This window comes from Uranotaenia lowii, chromosome 3, assembly GCF_029784155.1.
Source record: "Uranotaenia lowii strain MFRU-FL chromosome 3, ASM2978415v1, whole genome shotgun sequence".
In the NCBI taxonomy this organism is placed as follows: domain Eukaryota; kingdom Metazoa; phylum Arthropoda; class Insecta; order Diptera; family Culicidae; genus Uranotaenia; species Uranotaenia lowii.
Genome location: NC_073693.1, coordinates 151,847,451 through 151,874,865, shown reverse-complemented (window position 1 = coordinate 151,874,865; position 27,415 = coordinate 151,847,451). Strand labels below are relative to the sequence as shown.

The 27,415-nt window shown below is 33.6% G+C and overlaps 1 protein-coding gene across 5 annotated transcripts in view; it reads right to left on the bottom strand.

Annotated features, from left to right (window-relative positions):
* Positions 1–27,415, bottom strand: part of LOC129758280 (putative mediator of RNA polymerase II transcription subunit 15) — a 253,832-nt gene that overhangs the window by 82,060 nt on the left and 144,357 nt on the right. For all 5 annotated transcript variants that reach the window (XM_055755756.1, XM_055755757.1, XM_055755758.1 and 2 more), the window contains exon 4: positions 18,991–19,585. In XM_055755756.1, the coding sequence (XP_055611731.1) occupies positions 18,991–19,585 (595 nt within the window). The remainder of the gene's footprint in view (positions 1–18,990; positions 19,586–27,415) is intronic.

Here is a 27,415-nt window from a genome sequence, read left to right as displayed (position 1 = left end):
GATTGAAAATTATCAGTTTCTAGCATTTCCAATGAAATTGTATGGAAATATTGCCAAAAAACAAAATTTTTATCTTAAACTTAAATAGGCGCATTTAGCCCGCACGTTTTGCGGTTCGGCAATTTTGACAACAGTTATAATAAAATCGATTTCTCAAAAACGGATAGAGACTTAAACAAAAAAATTACTCCAATGTATAGAAAACAGACGTCTGCTCATGTGTATATAGTTTTTGTACACATATTCGATGTAATATTTGATTGAATCAGTATTCTGCTTAATAGGCGCATATAGCCCGCTCCTCCCCTATACAGTTTGCCCAACGAGTTGTTTCCCCTAAAACAAACAACCGCAGCTGAATTTTAATTCCGGCTAAAGGCTTTGATTCATCTAAAAAAGTTTGAAAATAATAGCCACTAAATTATAACGAGATCGCTGTTACCACAGTTTTACCGTTATAGTAAATCCATCAGCAAAACTGTTCATAACATAGGTCTCTGATCCAATCAGTTATTTTTCACCCAATATTGCAACCCATTGAACATGCAAATCGGTTGCAGTGAACCCAATCTAGCAAACAGATGTATCGAGCCCTAGCTTCGAACAAATTTACGCTTCCAAGCCAGACAGACACCCGGCAAGCCATGTTTGGGGTGTGTCTGATTCGAGTGATCTTATCTAGATTTGAGATAGAATCTCGACTCGTATACCTACTCATTGAATCGATTTTAGAGTTTGTGTTTTTTTTATGTTTGTTTGTTGCAACTGTTCGGTCGTTGATCCAGATCACTAGTTTTAGCACCCCATGCTAAGCAGTAGCTAATCGGACGACTTTGTTTGGCTGCTGAGTTTAATCCAATTCAAAGCGATATCAACACTGGGTGACGGAACTTTTTTTTCACTTTTGACATATTTCGACACATTTCGAAACATTCTTTATTTTAGATTGGCTTTTGAAATACAAGAATCAAACAATTGAAATTTTTTTTATCGAGCTTTAAATTTCTACTGTTTTGAGTTTTTAAGCCTATCGTTCGCTGACCAGTGTAATGAATCAACCGGTTCATTAGGAGCGGATATTATCAAAGTGTATTGGCTCTTGGAGCGACCAAGAGAGTCTAGGCGTGACCGGCGATAATCGTTATTTAATTATGTAATTTAGTTGGAGCACAAGCGATAGCATTGAGGTTGGAAAGCAGGAGCCAAGAGGAGGAATAGAACTTTCAGGCCTGAGTGGTTCTATCTTGGATCGGTTGATAGTTACGAGATGTTTATTGCTTCAGGGCATCCCAATTGAACCAGAGCATATTAAAGTTAATGGATGTTGTGATTATAGGGTTGCACTTCGAGCAGCTGGTAATTGGATACTATTCAACACTTTAATGCGTTTGATGTTTGATTCGACATAGATGCTGAAAATATGCAAAGACACTGAAATAATCTGGGCACGAATATTTCTTATCAGTGTGACTAGATGTACTGAACTGGCTAAAGTAAGTGTTAAATAAATAATTCCAAAGGAAAAAATCTTATTGTTTTTTTTTATTAGTTTAGAAGCACCGATGTGGTCTAGCTGGTTTTGGTATGCCAGGCGGAATAGGTTCGATTCCCGGTATCGGCTAGAAAACTTTTGGCTACGAATCCCATAAGTGGCCGACAGGTAAGATATGTTTCCTCGTATATCTGACTATATAATTAGAATATTCAATCAGTTGCCAGCTGACCAGGTATATACACGGATGCCGGAATACCTGTAAGTAAACGAGCCCACTTGATTGACTCGTTCATCCAAAATAAACCTACATCAACACACGCAATACATTCATTCCATGACAATTCATGCAAAGCCAAGGGGTCCGGCTATGGAGTACGCGTTGCATTCAAGATTTGTCGAGCTTAATAATCTAAAGAAAGAATGTGAACACATACTTAGGCAGAAACTGCGGTGAGTCCGTGCACCCATGGTGGATAACCAAAATACATATATACAGGAAATAATCTTATGAGTTTAAATTCACCTTGCAATTAAATGAAAACCGGAGAATGCAAACAAAATTAATTTTTAGTGGGACTCGCTGAAAACTGCTAATTTTTTCTATTGTTAATTTGACCACATACGGAACAGATTTCTAAGCTTGCTTCAGATAGAATTGGAACAAAACCAATTACCTGTAATTCTAGCGTAAATGTAGCGTTTTTTCATACTTTAAGAAAAAATACGGATAAAATTATTCGTATAGGTTTCGAAGGAATTTTCGAATTTTTCCTGTAACATGGCTCATTAGGCAGCACACACTTTTTCGTCCATCGGTTCAGCTACCTTATTTTACCAGGTGATCATCTAATTGATGTCTTTGACAACCTTTCCCTTTGCTTTGAGTCTGATCTTCATGATTACCAAATATTTCTCAATAGGGTGGAAGTGGGGGCAGTTTTGTTGGTCAAGGTTTTTCGGAACACACTTTTTTCCCCTCTTAAATCTAAATAAGAAAGAAAAAATAACAAAATAGTTTGAAAAAAAAATTGTTTACAGTAAGTATCATAAAATCATCACTCCATAAAAACGTATTTATTTGGATTGCTAGTAATATCCAGAAATCACTAATCAAGATGATCAAAAAACATGGCGCGAAGTCAAAATACCGTCAAACGGGGCATCATGCAACAGCGGGGTTCGATGCAACATTTATGTAAAACTACATTGAATCAATTTTTAATTTAATGTATTGTAATAAAGTTATCTTTTAGTGATAACAAAATGATGATGACATAATTTCTCGCATCTTAAGCTAGTTGTCTAAAGTTTTTTATTTTTATGTAAAATTTGAAAAATCGAGCAATAAATGTAAAATTTTTAACATTTTTTGATGCCGAAAAAAACTTTACCAAGTATGACGGATCGGCTTGATAAAATTACCTACAAACTTTTTACAGGTTTCCTCATGTTATACCAACATTGTTGGTGTAAAAATATTTTTCGAACAATCACCCAATTTTTTTAAATGAATATTTTTAAAATTCAGTTAGGTGTCTGGGGTTAAATGCAACAAAATGCAAATCAAAGAAATACCTTGTAAATCTCGTTTCCATGTGCTGGAACATGAATGTTTTGCATCACGCGTTTGTAAACATTTAAATTTCTTTCATCCAAACATTTATTTCTATGATTTCAGCTTGTAGAATTTTTCGTAGTATTATTTAACCCCTAAATGTATGCAGCATCCTTGTTTTAAGAAAAAATGTGACAATTTGTTTTTACAGACCCAAAAACTACTGCAATTGGTGTTGTCATGCGTAAAAGTCTTTAAGGCATCGCAAATATATTAAAAACTATGAATTTTCGTACGTGTTCATAAGATTTTTCATTAAAAACAAAGTTTGTTGCAAGTTACCCCATTTTCTAAGGAGTGTGAAAGTCGCATGTTTTTAGAAAATTAGAATTGACTGAAGAAACCAATAATTTTTTTAACTACGCCAATTTGATGCCCCAGCATCCTTAAAACTTTTGATGCAAAAAGGATACGATTAACTGTGAACATAAGTTTTTTAGAAGCCATTGAAGTTGAAAATTGTTGCATGTTGCCCCAGTTGACGGTAGTATTAGAGCTGAAGTCCCGAACTAAAGTTTGTGAAAAGGGAAGGCCACCCCGAAAGTTAATTACTCAAGCATAAAGAGTTGACTCTCACATCGTATGTTTCGATAGTGATTGTAAGTCCCATGCTTCGCCCAACGATAGATTCTGAAGCACAGATTGCTCTGAGAAGGGGAAAACGACACGGGGATGCGGACGATGTATGCACACCATCTCATCTTCTCACGGGCCGTTCGTGCTCAGGAAATTTTTTTATAAGCACGTGATGCCAACTGTTTTTCAGAAATGTCTGGAAAATTTTGAAAAAAATATCTGGAAAAGTCTGGATTTACAGGTGATGACCTTTTTTTTTTGGTCGCCAGATCGCAAAATTGCTGTCTAGGGATTTACTTACTTACTTATTACTTCATAATAATCATACATTCTATACACCATCAATGTCTGAGACTATTGTGGTGATGTTGGCTGTACTACGTTTTAGGCTGTACTTCCTGTTTTACTACCATTTTCGTGGCATTTCTCACTCTTCAATTAGTCTGGAAGTCTGGAATCCTGAAAAAATGTCTGGCAAAAGTCGAAAAAGTCTGGAAGATCCAGAAAAAAATATGGAAGGTTGACATCACTGAGCACGAACACCAGAAGAGAATTTCGCCTGTGGAAGCAAATTGAATCCAATAAGACAAATGCTACTCAATCCTGTCGAGCTTTAAGCTCTCGGGCTAGTTTTTTTGTTCCCTTTTCTCTTCCTCTTTTGAGATTTTACGTTGCGCGATGAAAGCTTTTCGTTCGCATTGAAAAACCTGTCAAAATTGTTCCGTTGTTGTTGTTGGGATTCTTGTCTAGCAAAGACGATGACTCCTTGAGAGTCAATCCAAACTCTCCCTTGCTGAAGCCAATGGAAGATAATACCTAATAAGCGCCACCAAATTCTCCATAATAGAGTTTAAAGCATTTGGATTTTTTTTGGAACATGCATATAAAGCTAAAAAGCTAATAATAATAGTTTACAAAGTGGAAGAAACAGGGAAAACTGTCCGAATAACCCATTTTGGTCAGGTTGACCCAATACAAAATCAACAAAATTGACAAAATCTACTAAATTGACGATATTGACAAAATTGACACAATAAACAAAATTTAAAAAAATTACAAAATTGACAAAACTGGCAACTTCGAAAAAAAAATTGACAAAATTGACAAAAATGACGAAATTGACAAAATTAACAAAATTGACAAGATTGACATTATTGACCAAATTAACAAAATTGAAAAAATTGAGAGCATTGACAAAATTAACAGAATTGATTAAATTGTCAAAATTGACAAAGTTGAAAAAATTGACAAAATTGATAAAATTGACAAAATTGATAAAATTGACAAAATTGACAAAATTGACAAAATTGACAAGATTAACAAATTTGAAAAAATTGACTAAATTGACTAAATTGACCAAATTTACAAAATTGACAAAATTAACAAAATTGACAAAATTGACAAAATTGACAAAATTGACAAAATTGACAAAATTGACAAAATTGACAAAATTGACAAAATTGACAAAATTGACAAAATTGACAAAATTGACAAAATTGACAAAATTGACAAAATTGACAAAATTGACAAAATTGACAAAATTGACAAAATTGACAAAATTGACAAAATTGACAAAATTGACAAAATCGACAAAATCGACAAAATTGACAAAATTGACAAAATTGACAAAATTGACAAAATTGACAAAATTGACGAAATTGACAAAATTGACAAAATTGACAAAATTGAAAAAATTTACAAAATTGAAAAAATTTACAAAATTGACAAAATTGACAAAATTGACAAAATTGACAAAATTGACAAAATTGACAAAATTGACAAAATGACAAAATTGACAAAATTGACAAAATTGACAAAATTGACAAAATTGACAAAATTGACAAAATTGACCAAATTGACAAAATTGACCATATTGACAAAATTGACAAAATTGACAAAATTGACAAAATTGACAAAATTGACAAAATTGACAAAATTGACAAAATTGACAAAATTGACAAAATTGACAAAATTGACAAAATTGACAAAATTGACAAAATTGACAAAATTGACAAAATTGACAAAATTGACAAAATTGACAAAATTGACAAAATTGACAAAATTGACAAAATTGACAAAATTGACAAAATTGACAAAATTGACAAAATTGACAAAATTGACAAAATTGACAAAATTGACAAAATTGACAAAATTGACAAAATTGACAAAATTGACAAAATTGACAAAATAGACAAAATTGACAAAATTGACAATATGAAAAAAAACAAACTTGATAAAATTTACAATATTTACAAAATGGAGAATATTGACAAAATTGACAAAATTGACAAAATTGACAAAATTGACAAAATTGACAAAATTGACAAAATTGACAAAATTTACAAAATTTACAAAATTTACAAAATTTACAAAATTGACAAAATTGACAAAATTTTTCTAGTATGACTTAAACAATTTTGACTGATCATTTATTGAGAAGCACGGTTTTTACACCACTTTTTTACCCTTTTTGTGGTCACGATCTTGAAAAATTTAAGGTGGGGCTCTGGCTGGTCAAAGTGCGCCAAAGCAAGCTTTGAAAAGAAATACGGTTTTAAGTTTTTGTGATTTGACATTTTCCATATTTATTTTTAAAATTTGTATTATTCTTTCGAACGCATGCAAATTATATTTTATAAATCTAAAAAAAATTACAAAATTTATTTGTAATGTACTTAACCCTTCATTTCATGATTTTTTATTTTTTCTTGAAAAAATTCTCAATAGTGCGCAATGATGAGTACATGAAGGGAAAAATAATGAAAAAATATTATTTTCTCATATTTCGAGGATTTAGCCAAAATATTAATTGTTGCAAATTTGCAACAACATGAAATGGGTATACCTTTTCGTTCCTCATACAAGACAGCTAGAAATAAATGCTTATTCCTAATTTATCAAGAACTTATCGTAGTTAAAGCTCAAGAACTTTGTAAACCTAGTGTCTGGACACAATTTAGCTGGGGTTAGTACCTAAGTATGTTGGTTACCCACCATGGGTGCACGGATTCACCTAAGTTTCTGCCTAAGTATGTGCTTACATGCATTATTTAGATCAATTAGTTCGACAAATTTCCAATGCAGCTTACACTATATCCGAACCCCATGGCTTCGTTTGATCTGTTATCGAGTAAATGTATTACTTATGTTGATGAAAGTATATTTTGGAAGAACAAGTCAATCTGGTGGGCTAGTTTACTATATGCTAGTTTACGGTATCCCTGTATATTTAGCTGACCTGGAAAACTGATTGAACATTCTTATATATGAGAATTTCATGGAAGCACATCTTACCTGTTGGCCATTTATGTGATTTGGACCTAAAAGTTTTCTGTCGATACCCGTAATCGAACCCTTTACGCGTAGCATACCAAAACCAGACTCACGCCAGCGTATTCGCTAGCGGCTAGACCTCCCAGGCACAGTATTATTTTGGGAGCTGGAGGGTAGTTATGCGATAATATTCATTACGTTTGCTTGAAGGTGCTATATGGAAAGCTGAAACGTATTTCCAATACAACTTTTTTGAAAAATAACCTTGTCAAAATCAATATTTTGACGATAACATTCAAGCTTTGGAGTTGTATTCAGTTCTTTTGCAGTAACTTCATTTTTCGTGAAAAGTTTAATGGTATTCTTCGTGCTCATAGTTTTTTAGCGCAATATACAGCAATCTAGAAACAAGTTTATTCTCGGCTGACAACAATGTTTGAATTATAAAACCTTTAAAATTGTGATGAAAAAATGATTTTTATGCATGGTATATGTACTTAGATTCAAAGAATCAAGTAACTTGAAAATCAGGAAATACAAATCGTTGAAGAAACAAATTGCGTTTTTTCTTCAAACACCTACAATAAAAAACCAAAAAATATTTTTATTATTCCTTAATAATAAAAAATCCGATGGATAAAATACATTAAAAATGGTTTTACCCGTATAACATTTGTTGAATATGGTACGCGTTTGGAAGAGTAAATAGAATTTTATGTAGGACTTATGTAAATGGAACTGCTATTTTCGTCTCACCATGATGATTAAATTCGTACTGAAAACATTAAAGCTGTTATCATAAATACTATACAAACGATAAAAAGTATTTGAAGAACATTATGGGACTAATGTTTCAAACTAGGGTATAACATTAGCCGAAAAAAAATGTTAATTATTATCTTCTAAAAATTTGAAAATATTTTCTATGAACAAATACAATCTTTTCCGGGGATCATAAAATTATATTTAAAATCATCGTTGATGGCATTTGAAAAATTTAAGATTCAAATTATTAATATAAACACTTTAACTACTCAAAAGTAACAAATTTGTACTAAATGTGACGCATGGTTGAAGATCTAGGCAAAATAAATTGTTCTCGGTTTTCCCCAATATTTTTACAGTTGTCAGCCATTTTGTTTAGTTAGAGGCTTATTCATCAGCATTATTTCAAAAATATCTCGACAACATGATAATATAACATTAAAAATAATAATACTTTCATCAGGAAACATATGCACTGTTTAAACGATGAAACATTAGAAAGCACACTTTGTAGCCCATAGACCTAACTAAAGGTGCTACCGTTGCATGATGTTGCAAATTTGCAACAATTAATTAAAGGCCGTTATATCAGACAAAAAATCAAAAAAAATCTTCAAATTGTATTCAATTGTGTTAATTGCATTACTGAAAGTGCGAAACTATTTTTTTCAGACAAATTTTTTTTTCGCTGTGTGAATTGGACTAGGTCAAAACTCTGAAAAATAAGCCTTTTTAAATATTTCATATTTTTCAGATTCAAGTTGGTCTAGTTTCTATATGTATACTCAGAAAGTCATTTTTTTCAATTCAACGTAATCTTGAAGTTAGAAATATTATTGCCCTGAAGAAAAAAGTTGACTATTTGGTTTTCTGCTAAAGTTACAACAGCTTTAATTAATTGTTGCAAATTTGTTACTTTATGAAACGAAAGGTTAAAATTGATCATTTTGAGAACCTTATTTTAATGTTTTTTTTTTTTTTATTTTGCGTAATTGTACGGATAATTATTTTTTCTGTGACCGAGAACAATTTCAGGAAAATTCTGAAATTTCAAAATAACTATAAGCAAAGTCTGTCAAAGCTTAAAAAAATATTTTTTCATTTGCTCTTACAATCATGCATTTTTTTTTATTTGATGCTATTACAATTTCGCTAAAACTCCTCATTCTCATAACCTTTTAAAAAAAGTTAAAAAGTTAGTAGAAGAACTATCGTTATGTCATCTGCTGCTGTCTACTGACTTTCCACCATGGGCTGTAACCTTTCTTTTTTACATTCTTTTTTTCTATCCTTTTTAGTGCACGAGGCAGATCAATGAAAATTGAAACTTCTTAACGGGCATGCAGTTGCTTGTAGTCATGTTTCTGCTGCTGTCGCATTTATAAAGCCGTTATGCGAGAATGGTGCACAAATTATAAACTATGCCTTCTTTACAGCCGGTAGCCGAAACGTGCTTCAATGCTGTAGGACGTGTTTATTGTGGGAAAAATAGTTTGAATACAAGTTATTGATTCAAAGTTCGCGTGCACAAAAATGAAACCATTAAAAACAAATTCAATACACATTTCCAATTTAAACCTGAATTCTAGTTTGACAAACATAAGTATTCACTTGACAAGTCCTAATAAATGTGTCGAATCTGACACCGGCTTGCAGTGGCGTTAGAGAGTCACACTATAGGCGTACGGTGAGGCGCAACACACGTGCTCCAGGTGGGCTTTCACCTAATAAAATGATCGGGCAGGTGAATTGTTGTGTGTACATGTGCATAATCTGTCGTTTCCTTTTCGAGTTGACTCTCCTAGCTTTTGGCGCTGCTAGACATTCGACAATCGACATTCACTTCGAATTAGAGCATGAATTGGAAGCCCTTCATCAAAATGTGGACAACCAATAACTGAGAACTGGTGCACTTTTATACTGTCTCGGTAATTGAATTTGTTTTTTTTTATTTCCAATGCATGAAGACATGAAGGAAAACTGGATCGAGGTATAGAAAGGAAATAGCGATTGTTTTGCAAAGATGAGATCGTGAGCTCAAACTCAAAGTTTCAGACATTAGAAAAAGTATCCTAGATTATTTCCGGTGTCATTGATCATCTACATATGGCAAGAAGTTACAAGTTACATATAAGTATACTTTGATGTGTTAAGTGAAAAGCGCGGGATAGTGCGAAAATGTATATGATCTATAAAAACAATATTGAAATCAACGAGGAAAATCCTTAATTTGAGTATGGATCACCGAAAAGAAATACAGCGTGGAAAAAGCAAAACTGGATGGCTTTTTTGAAGTAAGATTTTTTTATCGGAAATTTCTTGATGGCGGTTAAAATTTCCATTTGATCTCCACATTCATATTTATTCTTCGATGAATAAATTTAAAAAAAAAATTATCACCTAAATACAGCACAGTTGTGAAAATCCTCAGCACTTTAGAATCTTTATTTTGAAACATTTAAATAAAAAGAAATTTTACTTCGAGCTCTATTAATTTTACTGAGTGATTTATAATGTAAAAGGCCCATTTCAGCATTGTGTCCATCATTTGCAAAACCTTTTAAATTATTTTTGTAGTAACTTTTAGGTGTTCAAATTTTACCAGAGAAAGTAACTATCACTGCACAGTGGTCCAGAAATGAAATTTAGCGGGAAACAATTATTTGCGTCTTTCCCTTAAGTTTGATGCAATTGATGTCTTGGACAAACTTTCACAACAACTAAAAGTGGTAATTATGAATGAAATAACTTTAGGATGGTTCAATAAGTTTCTGAGATGTGAATACTGTTTTCTAACTGTGATAAGATAGAGGCCTACATTGTTCTGTAATATTGTAGAACATAATAATTTATGAAACTTTGTCGAAGACATCAAACATCTATCTTCTGAAATAAAAGTTTTATGGCAATTTGTTTTTATAAGGTTAGGGTGGTCCTACCAGCAAGATTTTAGATACTCATCATGCGCATCTTTTGTGGAAACTTATTACCAGAATTTGTTTCTGTTATAAAGTTATCTGATCATTTGTGTTGAAAAATGATTTTTTTCTCTAGGATATCTACGATCTACAATAACTCCAAATGAAGCAAGTCGAGCATTTCACCATTGATTGCATTTAAAAGTTCATGTTATAGTTGTCACAATGCAATGGCAGGAAATTTAGAGGTATATTTTTTAAAGCGTTTTATCGTTGTTTGAAGTTCAGTTAAAATCTCTCAAATCTCTTGAAGAAATGGAGAATTGTATCTGAGTTCATCAAGAACTCAAAAACTACTGGACCGATTGATGTGGAATTTGACATAAAATGGGTTTTTGAGTATACAATTGTTCCAGCGAAGTTTTGAATCCTTTCCCCCAATATTAAAATGGGAGGTTCCATTAAATGTAATAAATAATCAAATATTCTTGATTGACTTGTCGATGCAAATAACCCTGAGTGTTTCCTGGCGAATTTTAGTCCATGTTATCTTTATATTTAATGGGGATCTTCCTTCTTTGATCGGAGGGCTTTTGTGTGCCACAGATTATCCCACATTTTCACAAAAACTTGATGAGAACCACTTTTCAACTGATTGAATTAAAATGAATTCATTTGTATTTTCCGAATATTTTGTGTGGGATCCCTTTCTCTAATTGATAAGAAGGACTCAAAACTTCCCTGAAATAATTGTATACTCGAAAAACCACTTCATGTCAAATAACACATCAATCGGTTCAGTATTTTCTGAGTTCTTGTTGAACACAGATACAGTTTCCATCTATTTTTCCAGAGATTTTAGCGATTTTTACTAAACTTCAAACAACGATAAAACGCTTTAAACAATAAAACATCCCTCCAGATTTCTTAATATTGTGACGACTATAGTATAACTTTTTAAATGCAATCAACGGTAAAATTTTCAACTTGCTCCATTTGGAGTTATCGTAGGTCAAAAGAGTCATTTTTCAACATAAATTGTGTTGTGTTGCATAAATTTAATTTGCAACTACCTAATTAGTTTTTTCTATGCAGTAGTTTACAAGAGAAAAACTTTTTCCTTCGTTGCATCACATCAGATTAGGTATTCGAAGTTCTTTACGGTATTGAAGGATTCTGCTCTTTTTAACGGCGGAATTTAACGAAACTTTGTGAAAACGTTCAATTTGAAGCAACTTATTTCAAAGGTGATCATTCGTTTTCGAATGTGAGTTTCGTCAAAGCTTGAACCATGACAAACATTTCACCAGAAACTGCACCTCGATTAGAGTTATAATAAAAAAAAAGTTACAATGGGTGAAAGTTGCCTTTAATTCTGGGTGTTAATCATCAAAATTACACACTAAGATTGCATTTATCTCGCTCGGGACCATGAATCTCCGTGTCACGGGAAAACTGCTCAATTTAAACGACGTTCGAAAGGGAACTCACCCGAATCTCAGGACGCTTCATCTCTCCTGAAATACGAAACAAACTTGCTACGAGAGCACAGAAACCTAACGTGTCCCCGTGACTGCCAGACAGTGTTCTCCTGAATCACGGGAGATCCTATTCTTGTCAAATTTTCTGTCTCTTGCTCTCCTGTATGAAAAAAACGACAGGTTTTTATCTCTCTCTCCCACATGTACATGAAAATTTAAACCGCCAAACGTTTCAACTCGTCACTTTTTGCGGTTACCGTACGTTTGATGTTAAAGATTAGAAGTTTTAATTTTGTTTGAGTTCATATTGTTGACATAAAATTTTGTTGTGGCCTGCCGGTGAACTTTCCACCTTTAGAATCGCAGAACTGCTTCGAGAAACTCTACGGCTGGTGCAGTATTCTATCGCCCCGTTTTAGGAGCTTTGGTCGATCCATTAAGATACCTGACTTGGACATGGACCCGAAGCGCAAGAATTTTAATTCCATGGGTCGCTAGGCGCATCGGTAAGTTTCTTTGCCACTCAGCGTTTGGGCAATGAAAATAATGGAAATATTTTCTTTTTTACTTACAGAAAAAATTTTTGTCTGTGTGTTATGATTGTGAAGAATGGTGAAATGTTTAAAAAAGGTGAAATGTACAAAAGAAGAAAAAGTTACTTGAAATATACTGAACTTGTTTAAACAACAACTGTGTTTCATTTTTGAAACATTGCATAGAAATTTATTAAAGAAAAAAATCAAACCAGGGGAAAGGGTAGCTGAATTCACCACAAATCACAGAAGGAAACAGTTTCGAGCTCACAGGAAAATTTCAAAAGTTCCTACAAGTCACAGGGGAAACCGTTTCGAACATTCAGGCGAATTTGACAGTTGTTTTCCTGAGCTGTTTTGTTGTCCTGAAATCGTCCTGTAATTTCAGCTGTTGAAAATACAGGACGAAATCGTCCCGACCACAGGAGAAAAAATTAAGTGTGTATGCAATGTGTGTTATGCATAACTGAGCGCCTGAAAGATGTAACAAAATATTTTTTTTGGTTTCTATTATAGCCGTTTTGACATTTTTATATCATTCACGACTTATATCAACGATGTAGTTGGCCGACAGTCATTGAAAAACTTATCCGGTACAGCTGTGATCGATGTTCACTCTTGGGCTCGAACTCATGGACATCGGTCCAGGAAGCAACTGACTTGTCAGCTGAGCTTTATCACAAGCCTTCAACTATAAAATACAAATACGTTAAACGAACAAACAATTTGTTCAACAATAGGGGAGAATGGGGATACTTGATGCCTTTTTTTTATAATCATCATATCTTTTTGGAAATTTATGCAGATCGCTGTTTTTTGCATTTTATGACGGCGTATAGTTTCAAGTTTATATGCTGCAAAAGTTAGATCAATAAATGAACACGTAGATGAACTAGAAACGTTTTCGTGAGACTGAAAAAATGTGTTCTATGAGACTTGATATTTTATTAACGGTGACTCGATCCTTTGATCGACCCCTTAGCTTTGGCAATAATCAAACAAAATCTAAAGACAAATGTTCCATTGACTTTTTTTGTCCATATTAGTTTTCATTTCACAGTCTTTAAGTGTCAGACAAAAAGAACTCTAAAAATATGTCTACTAATATAAAGTCATTGCATACTTAAAGGCGCTATTTTCTAATTTTCAGATTCAGAGAGCACTTCATTGAGTCCTTTTTTATCAGGAAACTAAATGATATAAGTCATTGATCAGCATTCAATCAGAAGAAAAATATATCAAATATCAATACGACTCGAGAGATCAAGTAAACCCGTTATAGTTTCGAGATATAGCTGAGGAATCAAGTATCCCCAGAGATCAAGTATCCTCATTCTTCCCTACAGTTTTCGTTGCATCACATCATTTCATTTGCCCTGTAGTAACTTGTTTACTTCTAAACCGATTTTAATTCTGCAAAAAGCAGTGAACGGAGTTTCAAAAGTTTAAAAGACCACAAAGTGCTTTGTAAACCTAAAAAATGCTCTAAATTTCGTTGCGTCACATAATCGAAAATAACCCCTTTTTCATCCTCTATAGATAAAAAACTATTAAAAGTAGTTCTAAACGCCTTGATATCCTGAAAATTGTAGTCATTCACCATGTTTTTAGGGTGAAGAGCGTCAATTTTTTTTTGACTATAACCTAGGGTTGCCACCCGTCCCGCAAAAGCGGGACATGTCCCGCTTTTTTGTTGATTGTCCCGCTGTCCCGCTTTTTCCTCAAAATGTCCCGCTTTTGTTTATGGAAAACTTTTGCAAAATTCTCTGACTTACACTAGAAAAAATCAAACTTTATCTTCAATTTAAATTCATACATTAACTCTTTCAACAACAAAAAAAAACTTTCGAATACTCTTTTTTATAATAAGCAACACAGCATAACAAATTTTCGAACACGTCTTTTTTCTTAAAATGAGCATCAATTCTTCACAGTTGATATAAGACAATAATGTATAGCCCTAAAAGTTACAATAAGATTCTGATTCAGCTTAGTACGCCTAACCAACGCAATGTAATTAACTTTGGTATTAAGAAAATATTGTTTAAGTTGCTTCCAAATTATTATAGATCTTATTTTTTCGACAGAATCTTAGGTCAATTGCCTTTTAAACACCATCTTTTTCGACTTAATGGTCCAAAGTGGTGGAAGTGTTTTTTTTTTCGAATTTTCCAATTTATAAAACAAATTTGAAATAATTTTTTTACAGCACATGGGATTTATACCTACGCGTATATTAAATCTGCCGTTTATATGTAAGACTTGAAATATTTTTCTCAAATTACTTAATAATTTGCGAGAACCGTGGGAAATAACCGTGTTTATGGCGAAAATCGTGTAAATATAAATAATGTAAGAAAAATTAAGCAAAATCAATTCGCGATAAAAAAAACTTTATTATTTTTTCTATAAATTACTTTGGCGAATGGAATACGTATAAGTTTGGCAATACAATTAAGCTTTTTCAAGAGTTTCTCAAATGTCCCGCTTTTTTCGGCTGTGTTGCGCATTTTTGTCGTGAAATGTCCCGCTTTTTTCTAAAAATTATCTGGCAAGCCTACTATAACCTGTGTAGTGAGAAAAATTTCAAGCATTGATCATAAAGTGCTCTCATATTTGATGAGTTGTAGGAATTTGATTTTTTAACATGAATAATAAAGCTGAGGAATTCATCTTTCAAATGGGTTATATGAATTTTTACGAATATCAGGCGCGTGAAATATGTCAAAATTATGTTATTACCAAAAATATTAAAGCTCATGCACTGCTTTAGGAATCAACCGAATCATCTCATGTTTCATATATGAAGTCGTTTTGTGGACTTGCCTAACCGTCTTCAAGGCAAATTTCACCAAAAATGCTTTATTTATTACAGCGAAAGTATAACAAGCAACCATAGGACGCCGTGTTGCCGCCAATCCCCAAAATTTAACATGCGTTTGATTTTTTCCATCTATATTTTGGGATGATACATGAAATTTGTTCAGATTTCCTGGATATTGCTCGGTTTTTGGTTAGAATTTTGAAATCAAAACCCCGGTTTAGCCAGGTTTTGAAAAAAAAAAAATCGTAAACGGAGTCAAAGCCAGGGTTTGATTTTTTTAAATTAAAAATACTTTGAGTTTCTCGAACAAATCTGTTAACTATGAATTCTTTTTAGGAACAAGAGTTCTATTTAGTTTTTTTCTTGCTTATAAAGGATTCACTGCTGGCCGAAAGTTCAAGATCGCCCCTTCAAAAACATGACAATTTTGTTCGGCCATATCTCAGCCTTCTTCTGACATAATGCCTTTTGTGAAATCATATTCGAAAGAACGTGAGCAAAAATTTCTTCGTATATTTTTAGCAAAATGTATGCTAAATGATTTGACTTAACCTTTGCTTAATGTTATCATATTTTCCAAACACTGCACTGATTATTCAAACCCGATCATCTCAAGGTGAGGTAAAAAAAAATCAAAAATTGAAACTGCACTTGAAACCTTATTTCATACTGATAAAAACACATTTGTTGAATTTTGTGTAAAAAATTAACAATTTAATTCAAAAAATAAAATATCTACTAAATTTATCATCCAAGTTTTGGATCATCCAACAGTATGGTGTATCGGTCAAATGTTTTGGATCAATTTTTAAACCACACCCATAGAAGAGGTTGCAAAAATCCAATGCCTATTTAGCAAATCTCTGTGCCGATAATGCGCTGAAATGTGCACTGTGCCGAAGACGGTATGTTTGAAAAACCGTAATTGGCATAAGGACTCGGCTCCCAACCAAAATGATGACCACTACATTCAAGCGAAACAAGAAAAACATTTTATGGGATTTCCTTCCTATTGGATAATTTATCCCAGAAACAAGAAAATAAAAATTAAAACCACAGCGCTGTAGTGAGAATCGAACTCAAATCACCAATTGTATCGTCTTGCCAGTCCGACATTCTAACCAGTGTACTATTCGAGCTTCATGCAGGACGAGGTATATTTGTCATAGGCTTTCTGTTACCGATCAATCACCAAAAAAACGTACAACGGCGGCTTCTCGACGTTTGGCCTCCTTTCAATGCATGCATTCCTTTGTCTTAAGATGGAAACGGGAAAGGGAACGGGAGTGAAGGAACGGGAAACCCATTGAATGAGAACTGTGCTTTGCTTACTGCCTGCTATTACATACACACGCTACATATACACAGCTGCTAAAGCCGGGCAGCTTGGCCGGTGAATTGATGGAATGTTTTTGTTGTTGCTTTTGCTACATACACACGCACAGCTTAGCCGTGTTTGCCGGTGGATTGAATTAGAAGGATGTTTTTGTTGTTGCTTCACACGCACAGTGCTCGGTTCGCTGGCTGCCTGGTGTTGGCCGGTATTTACTTCCATCCTTCTTCGGCTTGTGATGCGATGGGGAGGGACGCGAAAAAGTTTTTATTTTGTCTCATTAAGACATACGCAATTCGGTTGCGCTGGGAGGTTAATGCCGGTGGGCGCAAATCGAATCAGTGCCGGTCGCGTTATCTTCTTGTACCAATGATGCTATGAAATTGACTACACGCCATTGGCACAGAGGCTGAATTTTGGGTGCATGCAGTTTTATAACATGTGCATCTCTGTTATTCAACAATAAATTGCTTATCTCGTAAGGTGATTAGGAAACTCATGAGTTAAACTTGCTTTTTTCGTGAAGCTTTAACAAAAGTTCGATCATTTTCTGATAATTTTCATCTAGCAGTCCGACCGGTTAATAAAAACGTCCAAATTTGTTTTGACCATAGCTAAGTTATCTTATAAGACAAGAAATTGCAAATCTGTTGGGCTTATTGGAAAGCTTTACTTTTACTTTTAAGAAGGTAATTGAAAATATGAGTCCTAAAATCATGTGATTTATGGCGTTAATACTTTATTTTTTTTCAAACTCGTTTTCTTATCTTAGTTAAAGTTGTGTTGATAATCATCATTTATAGAAATTTATGTTCATTTTGAAATTTAACAAAATAGTTTTTAAACACAAAATTTAAAAGTTTTCAAAGAGTTATTTGAATTGTTTAATTGATTAAGCCAATAATTCGAATAAACCCCGGCAAAATCCGGGGAGTTCTGAACAATATCTGTGAATCTGGTCGAAATTTGACTAATTTTGAATTCTTTTTTGGATTTATGGGCTAGCCTGGAAGTATCAAGAAAATCGGGAATGAAAAATAATTAAAGTGTATAGCTATCTACAGAGAAAGATACACGTATACATCTAAGATGTTTTACTGAAATCATAAGTTATTGATGATTATGTCGCCTAGCTTAAATATTGGTGAGCACGGTTAACGGGTTTTTGGTGGTATTCGGAACCAAATATTCAGCCGATCGAATATTCGGTACACCCCTAGCTAATTGCCAGCTCAGGTATAAGCTGGAAAAAAATTGAATTCTTAATTTATAATACAGATGTGTTGAAGATTGTCAAAATAAAATAGAATACTTATAAATGAAAGCCTTGCCTTGTACGTCTCGGTGGTCGAGTGGTTAGCGTGGTAAGACGGTAATCGCTGGTCCACTGATGGCATGGGTTCGATTCCCATCTCGGTACTGGGTGTTAAATGTTATTCTTAAGTTGTCCGCGTCATTTATTCAGTCTGTAAAGCCTAAATCGGCTAAGACGGTGTATGTCTTCAATAAACTCAACATATAATTTAACATCACAATTAACAATTATCCAATCACAATAAGGCCATGGGTCATGGTTCAAATTTGGAAATTTGAGACCAAATCATCATAATTATTTAGATCAAAGCTCATATAATTGTTCTGCAGCCTTCATAAAAATTTATAAGTGAATTGATTTTTTTGTGGAATCGGCCGGTTATTAAATATTTTTATGTTTTAATTTAAAACAGTGAAAATCATTTTTTTTTCTTGCTCCTTTCGTACAAAATGTCTCAAAATCTAGAAGAAATTTTCCGGCTTGTTGCGTGACCCTATCCCGTTATTCAATCGGCCTCAAATGTTCAAATTAATGATCTTCTGTTAGGCCAGTGATAAATTTAAATTCATAGTGAAAAAAAATTACACACTATAGGTAGTATGTAATCGATTGACACATGTCAAAAAAGTAAGAATGAAAGTTTCTTTAAAGATAACAACTCAATACAGTTCATATTATTCAACAATCTTGTTTTATCACGATACAATATCTTGAAAGTAACTAAAAGCAATTATTTAGAAGATAATTTCAAATTTTGTTCAGTAATTCAATTGAAAATGATATTGAAGTCTTTTGTTTTACAAGCGACGAACCCTTCAAAATCATGTAGGTGGATAAAAATTTCACATTTAACTGTACTCACCATCACGAAGGGTAGATACTTCATCTTCTCGTACGCCTTGTACTTCTTCAGCTTGGCATTGTATCGGCCGTTCATTTTGTCAAATCGCTGCTGCTCGTACTTGCCCTCCAGTACGTCGTTCGATTTCAGATAGGCGCTCTTGCTTGGAGCTGCCGGTCGATTTACGGGAACAACGGCAAAGTATCGGAATCCCTGGTTCGGTACGTATTGAACCGCCAGGCTAGGAACTGTTTGAATTTGATTCTGTTGGTTGTTGCTGACATTGTTATTGTACTGTTGTTGCTGGTTCGGTTGTTGTTGTTGACTGTTGTACTGGTTCTGTGGCTGTTGGGCGTTGCCATTGAATTGATTTGGTTGTTGGTTACTGACATTGTTTTGATAAGTTTGCTGTTGATTATAAGTGGATTGTTGAATTGGTCGGGCAGTATTTTGTTCAGGTGAAGCTATTATTCGACTAGCAGGAGCGAGAGTTGTCGTTGAAGACGTCGTTGGAACTCCGATTGGTCTAGCGGTGCTTTCTTGGTTTTGTTTCTGTTGCCGTTGTTCCAGCGTAATATCGTTATACTTTGGGCGTGATGGAGGCGGCAGGATGTACCTGAAATTTGTCAAATAAAAACGGGAATGATTAATTTGGGTATAAAAAAAATTGATACTTAAACAAGTCGTTTGTAAATTGATTGCTTTCGGTGATACATCAGGTGGTCATTTAAATTTTGTTTTTCGGTAAAAGGCGAACCTTTTAAAGCTTCCGATTTTCATTGAGGGAAGATAAGGACAAAACCAGCACCCGGGGCATAGTAAGCACTCCTCTTTACCACGAAAGTTCGAATTTTATCAAATAAATTTTCATGAGGATAGTTTTGTAGTTCCTATAGTAGGGGAAAGTGAGGTAACGTGGGCCACTTTTAATATCTCAGCTGTGTGTTGAGATCAAAATCCCAATCCAACTGTCTTCGCCGTCGCTTTGCGTAAGCATGTTTTTGTATATGTTGTTGACTTATGTACGTATCAATGCTTCTTTTATTTAACTAGCCTAGAAAAATATACCTACATACATAATTAAACAAGCACCCACAAAATTGCATCTGTGGGAGACCTAAAGTACATAACAAAAATATGCTCATTAGACCGCTGCAAAAAATTACTTTTTGCTCCCATATGTTCTTTCGATGCATTTTGGGTCACCAAGCATCAGTGTAAAATTTGAGATTAGTTGGTTGATTCCTGAGTTAGCGCAACGCGTTTCAATTTTGTATGGAAATTTGTATGGAAGAAGAAATTTTTGTCTTTGATTTTTTTTAAACTGTTCTCAAGTTTCATTTTTTGCTAACATGACAAGCAGCAAAGAATTTCATGAAAAAATTTATAACCATTTCGAAATTAAAAATCTGAATCCATTGGAAAGCATGAAAAAATAGCGGATTTTGCTTGGTAGAGCTGTTAATGATAGCATGAAATGTTTTTTCAAAGGTTATATGAATCAATAAATTCTTTGGCAATGTAATGCAGTTTTTTGAGATTTTTTATTTCCATCCTACGGTAACACAGCTTGCAAACAAGCAGAGAAAAAACGCAAAAATTTTAAAAAAATATTTTGAAAAATATTTTTTATAACATCGAACAACTTTTCTGGGATATAAGTTAGGTTTTTGCTTTGTTCACATGAATAGTCATGCAAGAATCAAGGAATATTTTTTATCCAAAGTTAATTTTTTTTGGAACTCTTAGTACATATCTGGCGATTTTTTAATGAAAAATTTTGTTTTCCCATACAAATTTCCATACAAAATTAATAATGGTTGCACTAATTCATGACTGAATTGATCGCTTTCAAAATTCTTAATGCTATTTCTGGCAGCAAAAACAAACAAAAAAAGTTATGGGAGGTGTAAAAATTTAAGAAATTGAAATTTCCATTCAAAGCTTGCAGCGGTCTGATGCCCTTTACGCTTATGATCTAAGTTTTGTCATGTTCTTTCACGTAGAAATGGATTTTTTGATAAAACACCAATAAGTCACACAAACGCAACCAATTTATAAATCATTGCTTGTGGGGAATTATGGGCCACATTTTGTGGGGTATCTTGGGACACCTATATTATGGTGTTTTTATACACATTCAGAACTTAAAATACGTCATTACTATCTGTAAAGTTCTCTTATGCCAAATGAAGAGTAATGAAAAATGTTCTGCCCATCTTTTCTAATTCGATAGAGACGAACATAAATCCTATCTAAGGCATTTTGCCGAAACGTTCGCGAACGAGGTTTAAGGAACTATTCCATAATACAGAACTATCTTTTTTATTTCCTAATCTGAAATTGCTTTAAAATAACTAAATGAATTATAAATTTTTTTGAGTCAACTCATAAACTTTGCACGTTATATAGTCAATGTGGATTAGGTGGCTCACGTTTACCCACAGTTTTTCAAAATCAAAAAAAAATTATTTTTATTAAACAATCGGAACTCGGGAAATTAATGTATTTTAAAAATAAAAAAATGCCAAATGAAACCTTAAAAATGTAGAGAACCTTTCCGTTTATTTTTTTTTCTTTTATAATAAAGAAGTTATGCAGCAAAGAATAAAAGTGGCCCATGATACCCCATTCTCTCCTATTAATTTTTCAGCAAAAAAAAAAATCTCCTCATTATCTTTAAAGAAATATTAAAAAAAAACAGCAAGGTTCTCAAGTGAAGAAAATATTATAGTTTTAGAGCACCGAAACATAAGCTCTTATGATCGTTAAATCATCTTGATCAGTAAAATACGCATCGCAACATGATTAACACATTCTTCCTCAATTTTCACCATCATTATTTTTTTTTTAAATTTTTCATTATTATAAACTTTCGAAAGCGTTTTCACTTTAACTCGTTGACTCGGGACGTATAAAGCACTTTTGATCGTGGCACGGTGAGCATTTTCTGCCATAGAATCTAGCAGCGAACTTAACTCGATGAATTCAAGTAATTTATAGGGCCACAGCTTAACTAGTTTACATCTGATGATTTAGCTTTTTCTTTAGGTTTTAGAGAGGTAATCAGAAGATTCGAGTTTGATCCCTGGCCGAGGTGATTTTTTTTTTCATTTACCATTCATGATCCATTCTCTTGATTGTTGCATTATACGGCTAGTAGCATCAACTGCCAAACAAAGCTCCAGAGATTTAACGTATGAGTGTATATGAATTGTTCGTAATCTACAAACAGACACACATTATTTTGTTATTGCTTTGTTTGATGGATCTGCGATCCACCGTTCAGTGCAAAATGCATCAATCATGAATCGTGAATAAAAAAATCAGCTTGACTTGGAATCGAACTCGAGTCTTCTGATTACTTCTCCGACACCTAATCAATAGGCCAAACTGTCAGATGAAACAAGTTTGCTCTATAATTCAGTTGACATTATCAAGTTTAATTCGATGCAAGATTCTACGGCAGAAAATGTTCATCGTGCCCCGTTTTATGGTGTTTATATTGCCCCAGTGGGAGTTCTCATTATGCCCCTAGAGTGACTGATTTACAACTTTTAACTTTTGGCAAAAAATTAAAATTCATTTTTAAGCGTTGTAATCTACTCTTTCAAGTTTAAGCCCGATAGAAAGTTGACGTTGGTATGTCTAAACACGAAACAATGAAGCAAATCACATATTTATTATAGCTGTTTTCAGCGTCCGTCTAAAGGTGGCCACTGGCCATTATGTTCTTACCTCACCTATCATCAGAGCTTAAAAAGGAATTCAAATTCGATAACAAATTTTCAATCAGGTCAGAAAGTAATCATGATTAATTTTTTATAGCAAAATGATAAAAATACATTTCGTTTCTTTATTTTCGATTGAAGATGTTATCAAAAATTCCTCTGTATAATTTTGATTTAGAAATAATTTTTTATCAGGATTTGAATTGTGAATTTTCAAAAATGAAAAAAAAAATCTTTTTCAACTTTGGCAAATTTATTCAAAAAACATAGATACCAGTCAAGTGAACATTAAAAAGGGTGGAAAATCCATCAAAACATCATCCGACTCATTCCAAGCATCCCTAAATTGCCGAACCGATTTTTATTTTTCATAATTTAAATATAAATTACACACAATTAGAAAAGCTGTTTCTTGAACTTTATTTTCCATCAACAAATTTTCAGCTACTTTTTTCTTAAATTTAGTATGTTGTCGTTGAATTTTAAAAATTTAAGTACGAACATAAACTGATTTTAACAATTATTCTTTTTTATTTGAAACATAACCCTGATAAAAGATGTTTTTAACAACTGCGTGCAGGATGGCAAATTCCCCGAGTTCCTCAAAATAGCTAGAGTTCTACCCATCTATAAAGCGGGAAAAAGGACGGATTGCTGCATTTATCGCCCAATCTCCATACTATCGGTGTTCAGTAAGATCCTGGAGCAGTGAATAGCAGATCGTATCTCGCAATTCCTGAAGCACCATAACCTGCTATACAGCTATCAATACGGTTTTCGCGAAGGATCCAGTACTCAAACAATTGAACTGGCAGATGCCATACACAATGCTCTTGATAATCGAAAGTGTATGGGAGTGTTATTCTAAGACCTAAAGAAAGCTTTCGACACGATTGACCGCAAGATACTTCTCCAAAAATTGGATGCCCATGGAATCAGGGGTAATGCGAACCTTCTTCTTGCCAGCTACCTTGCCAACAGAAAGCAGTACGTCCAGATAAATCAGGTTTCTAGTGACCTTGGAGACCTGCCTGTTGGAGTCCCTCAGGGTAGCAACCTAGGGCCTCTCCTCTTCGTCTTATATGTGAATGATTTGCACAAGCTACAATTACAAGGTAAACCCAGGCTGTTTGCGGACGATACATCGTTGTCATACGAATATAATGACGTCGGGACTATTATTTCCCAGATGTCAAATGATTTGATAGAACTGAAATCATATTTCGACAAAAACCTTTTTTCACTGAACCTGGATAAGACCAAGTATGTAATCTTTAGTGCAAACCATCGGCTTCCTAGCAACTATGGTCAGCTACTAGTTGATACGACTATCATAGAACAGGTCAAAACTTTTAGATACCTGGGTCTGAACTTCGATGAACGTCTAAGATGGGACGCACACATAGATTATCTTAGAAGAGATCTAAGTGCTATTCACAGTATAATGTGGAAGCTTTCGAGGTTTGTACCGACCAAACAACTAGCGTGCCTGTATCATGCATTTGTGCAATCCAAGCTGCAGTACATGGTCTTGATCTGGGGCGCAGCTAGGAAGAAGGATATTAAACCGCTCCAAACAATGCAGAACCGATGCCTAAAAGCTGTTTATAAACGGCCCAGACTTTTCTCCACCTACAATCTTTTCCACGAAGCTCCACTATCTGTATTACCAATAGCTGCACTAAGGAAACTCCAAAGCGTTACTCAAGTAAATACACCACCAGCTACACAACCCAGTCTTCCACCACAATCAACAAAACGTGGAAACGTGATGCTCAGAAGAGTAAATGCAGAGAAAATGAAAAAGTCCCCTGAATACTTCAGCAAGATGAAGTACAACGCTCTTCCAGGATATCTGAAAATCACAACCAACAAAGCCAGCTTCAAACGTTCAGTTAAAACATACATGATGTGGGAAAGAAACAACTGAATTGTGAACTAAGCAGCTAACTAGTTCGTTAAGACCCCCTTAACAGAGAGTAATCTCACTGGGGGCCTTGGAAAAATCAATTTCCTCACCCAAAATTATCAAACCTGCCACTAATCGCCACAATACGACTTTTCTTTATATCCCCTCTCTGCTAGCCACCGCCGCCCACCACACCACAAAACCGCCCACCACATGCCGCAACAGCAGAACCGCTAATTAGTTCAGTTGGCAAGTCTGTTGTCTCCTGAGCCGATGTCCGTGAGTTCGAGCCCAAGAGTAAATATCGAACACAGTTGTACTGGATGAGTTTTTCAATAACGATCCGCCAACTGCAACGCTGATAAAGTCGCGAATGCCATAAAAATGGTAAAACGACTATAATCGAAACAAAAAAAAATGTTAGCAATCTGGCTATATTGAAAAATTATTGGAAAATGATTGTTAGAAAGCCATTTTTATGCATGATATTAAATTAAGAATAATCACTGCAATTTTTCGATCTAGAATTGGTCATAATGGTATCTATTTTTAAGCGTTGTGACGTCAAAAAAATTGTACAATTTTTCAGTTTATAAATCCTTTAAACATCAAACATCGTCAAAAGTTGGTGGTCTCTTCAAACTTTTTGAGAGGAATTCATTGCAATTTTCAAAATGAAAAACGGTTCAAAAGGTTGTGAGTTTTACCCGGGTAAAGAACGCGTTGTGATGCCACGAAAAATGATTTCCTTGGTGCAAAATGGTCATGTTTCTCATATATCTGTTTAGAATGAAAAAAAAAACCGCTCATAGCTTCTTTCACTTGCTGGCATTATGTTCAAAAAAAAAAAGTATCCATTAGTATAGTATGCTTTTTTGCAACGAGTTTAAAAAAATATTAGAACATGCTAAACTTTAAAGATAATCATTTTATATCAAACAAATCCATAAGACATTCATAAAAAATAAATTTCTTGTAAAATTATAAAAAAGGTACTGAAATGTCCACTTCTAAAAAGGTTACTAAAAAATACAAATCGAACCCCATATTCAAATAAAACCCTCTAAAATAGACTTTTAACTTAGTTACAAATTAAAACAAATTAAAATATGAACTAGTACAAGGTACCATACATTATTTGGCCCAGATCAACGGAAAGAGGCCGCACAACAAACCTGAACTTTAAATGGAATAATGTGGATTTTATTTCATTTGAAGAACACGTTTTGATAAAAGTTATCAGGAAACAGTTATTAAGCTTCAAAACCGGTTTCTAAGCGTTGGTTAACAATCATTCAGATATTTTTTGTTAATTGATCCTTCATAAGCTTTTTTTTGAAACTCATTTTTTATCGTACCCTTATCGAAATGGGTCATTGGGATGTAATATTTGTCGTAATAAACACTTCATGAAAAATTATAGATAATGGAAAGAAATCGGCCAATAGAGACTTAAGAACTTGTTGCAAAACTGGGTTTTCATGTTCCTTCCAAACAAAATTTCTAATAATTCCATACAAATTTCAGGTTCATTGACCCATCTCTTTTCGTGATCCGATCCTTCAAATTCAGAATTGGACTTTGTGCTAGGCCAAGGATCAATGTTAGCTTGCAACTTTTGAGATTTTCATGAGTCCACTCAATTGTTCATTAACAAACATTTTATAGACCGGAGGATTTGAAATTTTGATTTTTTTTTCCTAATATCAAATACTAAAAAGATTCAGAAACACATTCAAACGCTTTCTCGAATTAGTTTTTACTTGTATTGGGTTTTTGGTTGACGTCACAAAACTTAATTATTCTTAAATAAATTGATATCGAAAATTAGAAAAATCAAAAACAGCTCATTGTTTATTGTAATGAAATGATACTTTTCTGAAATTTTCATATCGTTTAGTTGAATAGAAAAGCAGAAATGTTTGGTTTTGAAGAAAAATCAGAATAGAAGAAAAAGGGGCGCGTTGTGACGTCACGATATTTATTGTTTATATTTTGATAACTTTTCGTTCAATAAAAATACTTTTGATTCAAAATTGTAGCGATTTAAATTCTGAACTTAGTGATATATTTTCTTGAATGTGTTCAATAAACCGTAAAAATTAAATTAAATATAGGGGAGAGTGTGGTATCGTGGGCCATGGGGAAACGTAGGCCACTTTTAATATCTCAGATGTGTGTTGAGATAAAAATCTCAACCCAACTGTCATCGTTGTCGCTTTGCGTGAGCATATACTTCTATATGTTGTTGACGGAAATACGCATCATATGCTTCTTTTATATATCAAACTAAAAAATGGTAGAAAAATTTACTTACGTAATTAAAAAAACACCCGATAATTTCATCGATTGGAAAAATAAATAAAGTGCATAACAAAAATATGCTCATACGTTTATGATCTTAGTTTTTTCATGATCTTTCACGTGGAAAAGGAATTCTTGATGAATCATCAATATGTCACACAAACGCAACCAATTTGCAAATCATAGCTTGTGGGAAATCGTGGGTCACACATCTTGAACCACCTTTATTTTTATCTTTTTATACACATTCAGAACTTAAAATACGTTTTTCTTATCTGTAAAGTTTTCTTTTGCCAAATGAAGAGTTATGGAAAATATTTTGTCCATCCATATAAGAAATTTTGCCAGAACGTTCGCAAGCCAGGTTTTGGAATCTATTCGATCATAGACAGCTCTCTTTATTATTTCATCATCTAAAATTGCTTTAAAATAACTAAATGAATTAGGAAATCACAGTTTTGGGTCAACTTATAAACTTTACATGTTATTTGGTCAATTTGGA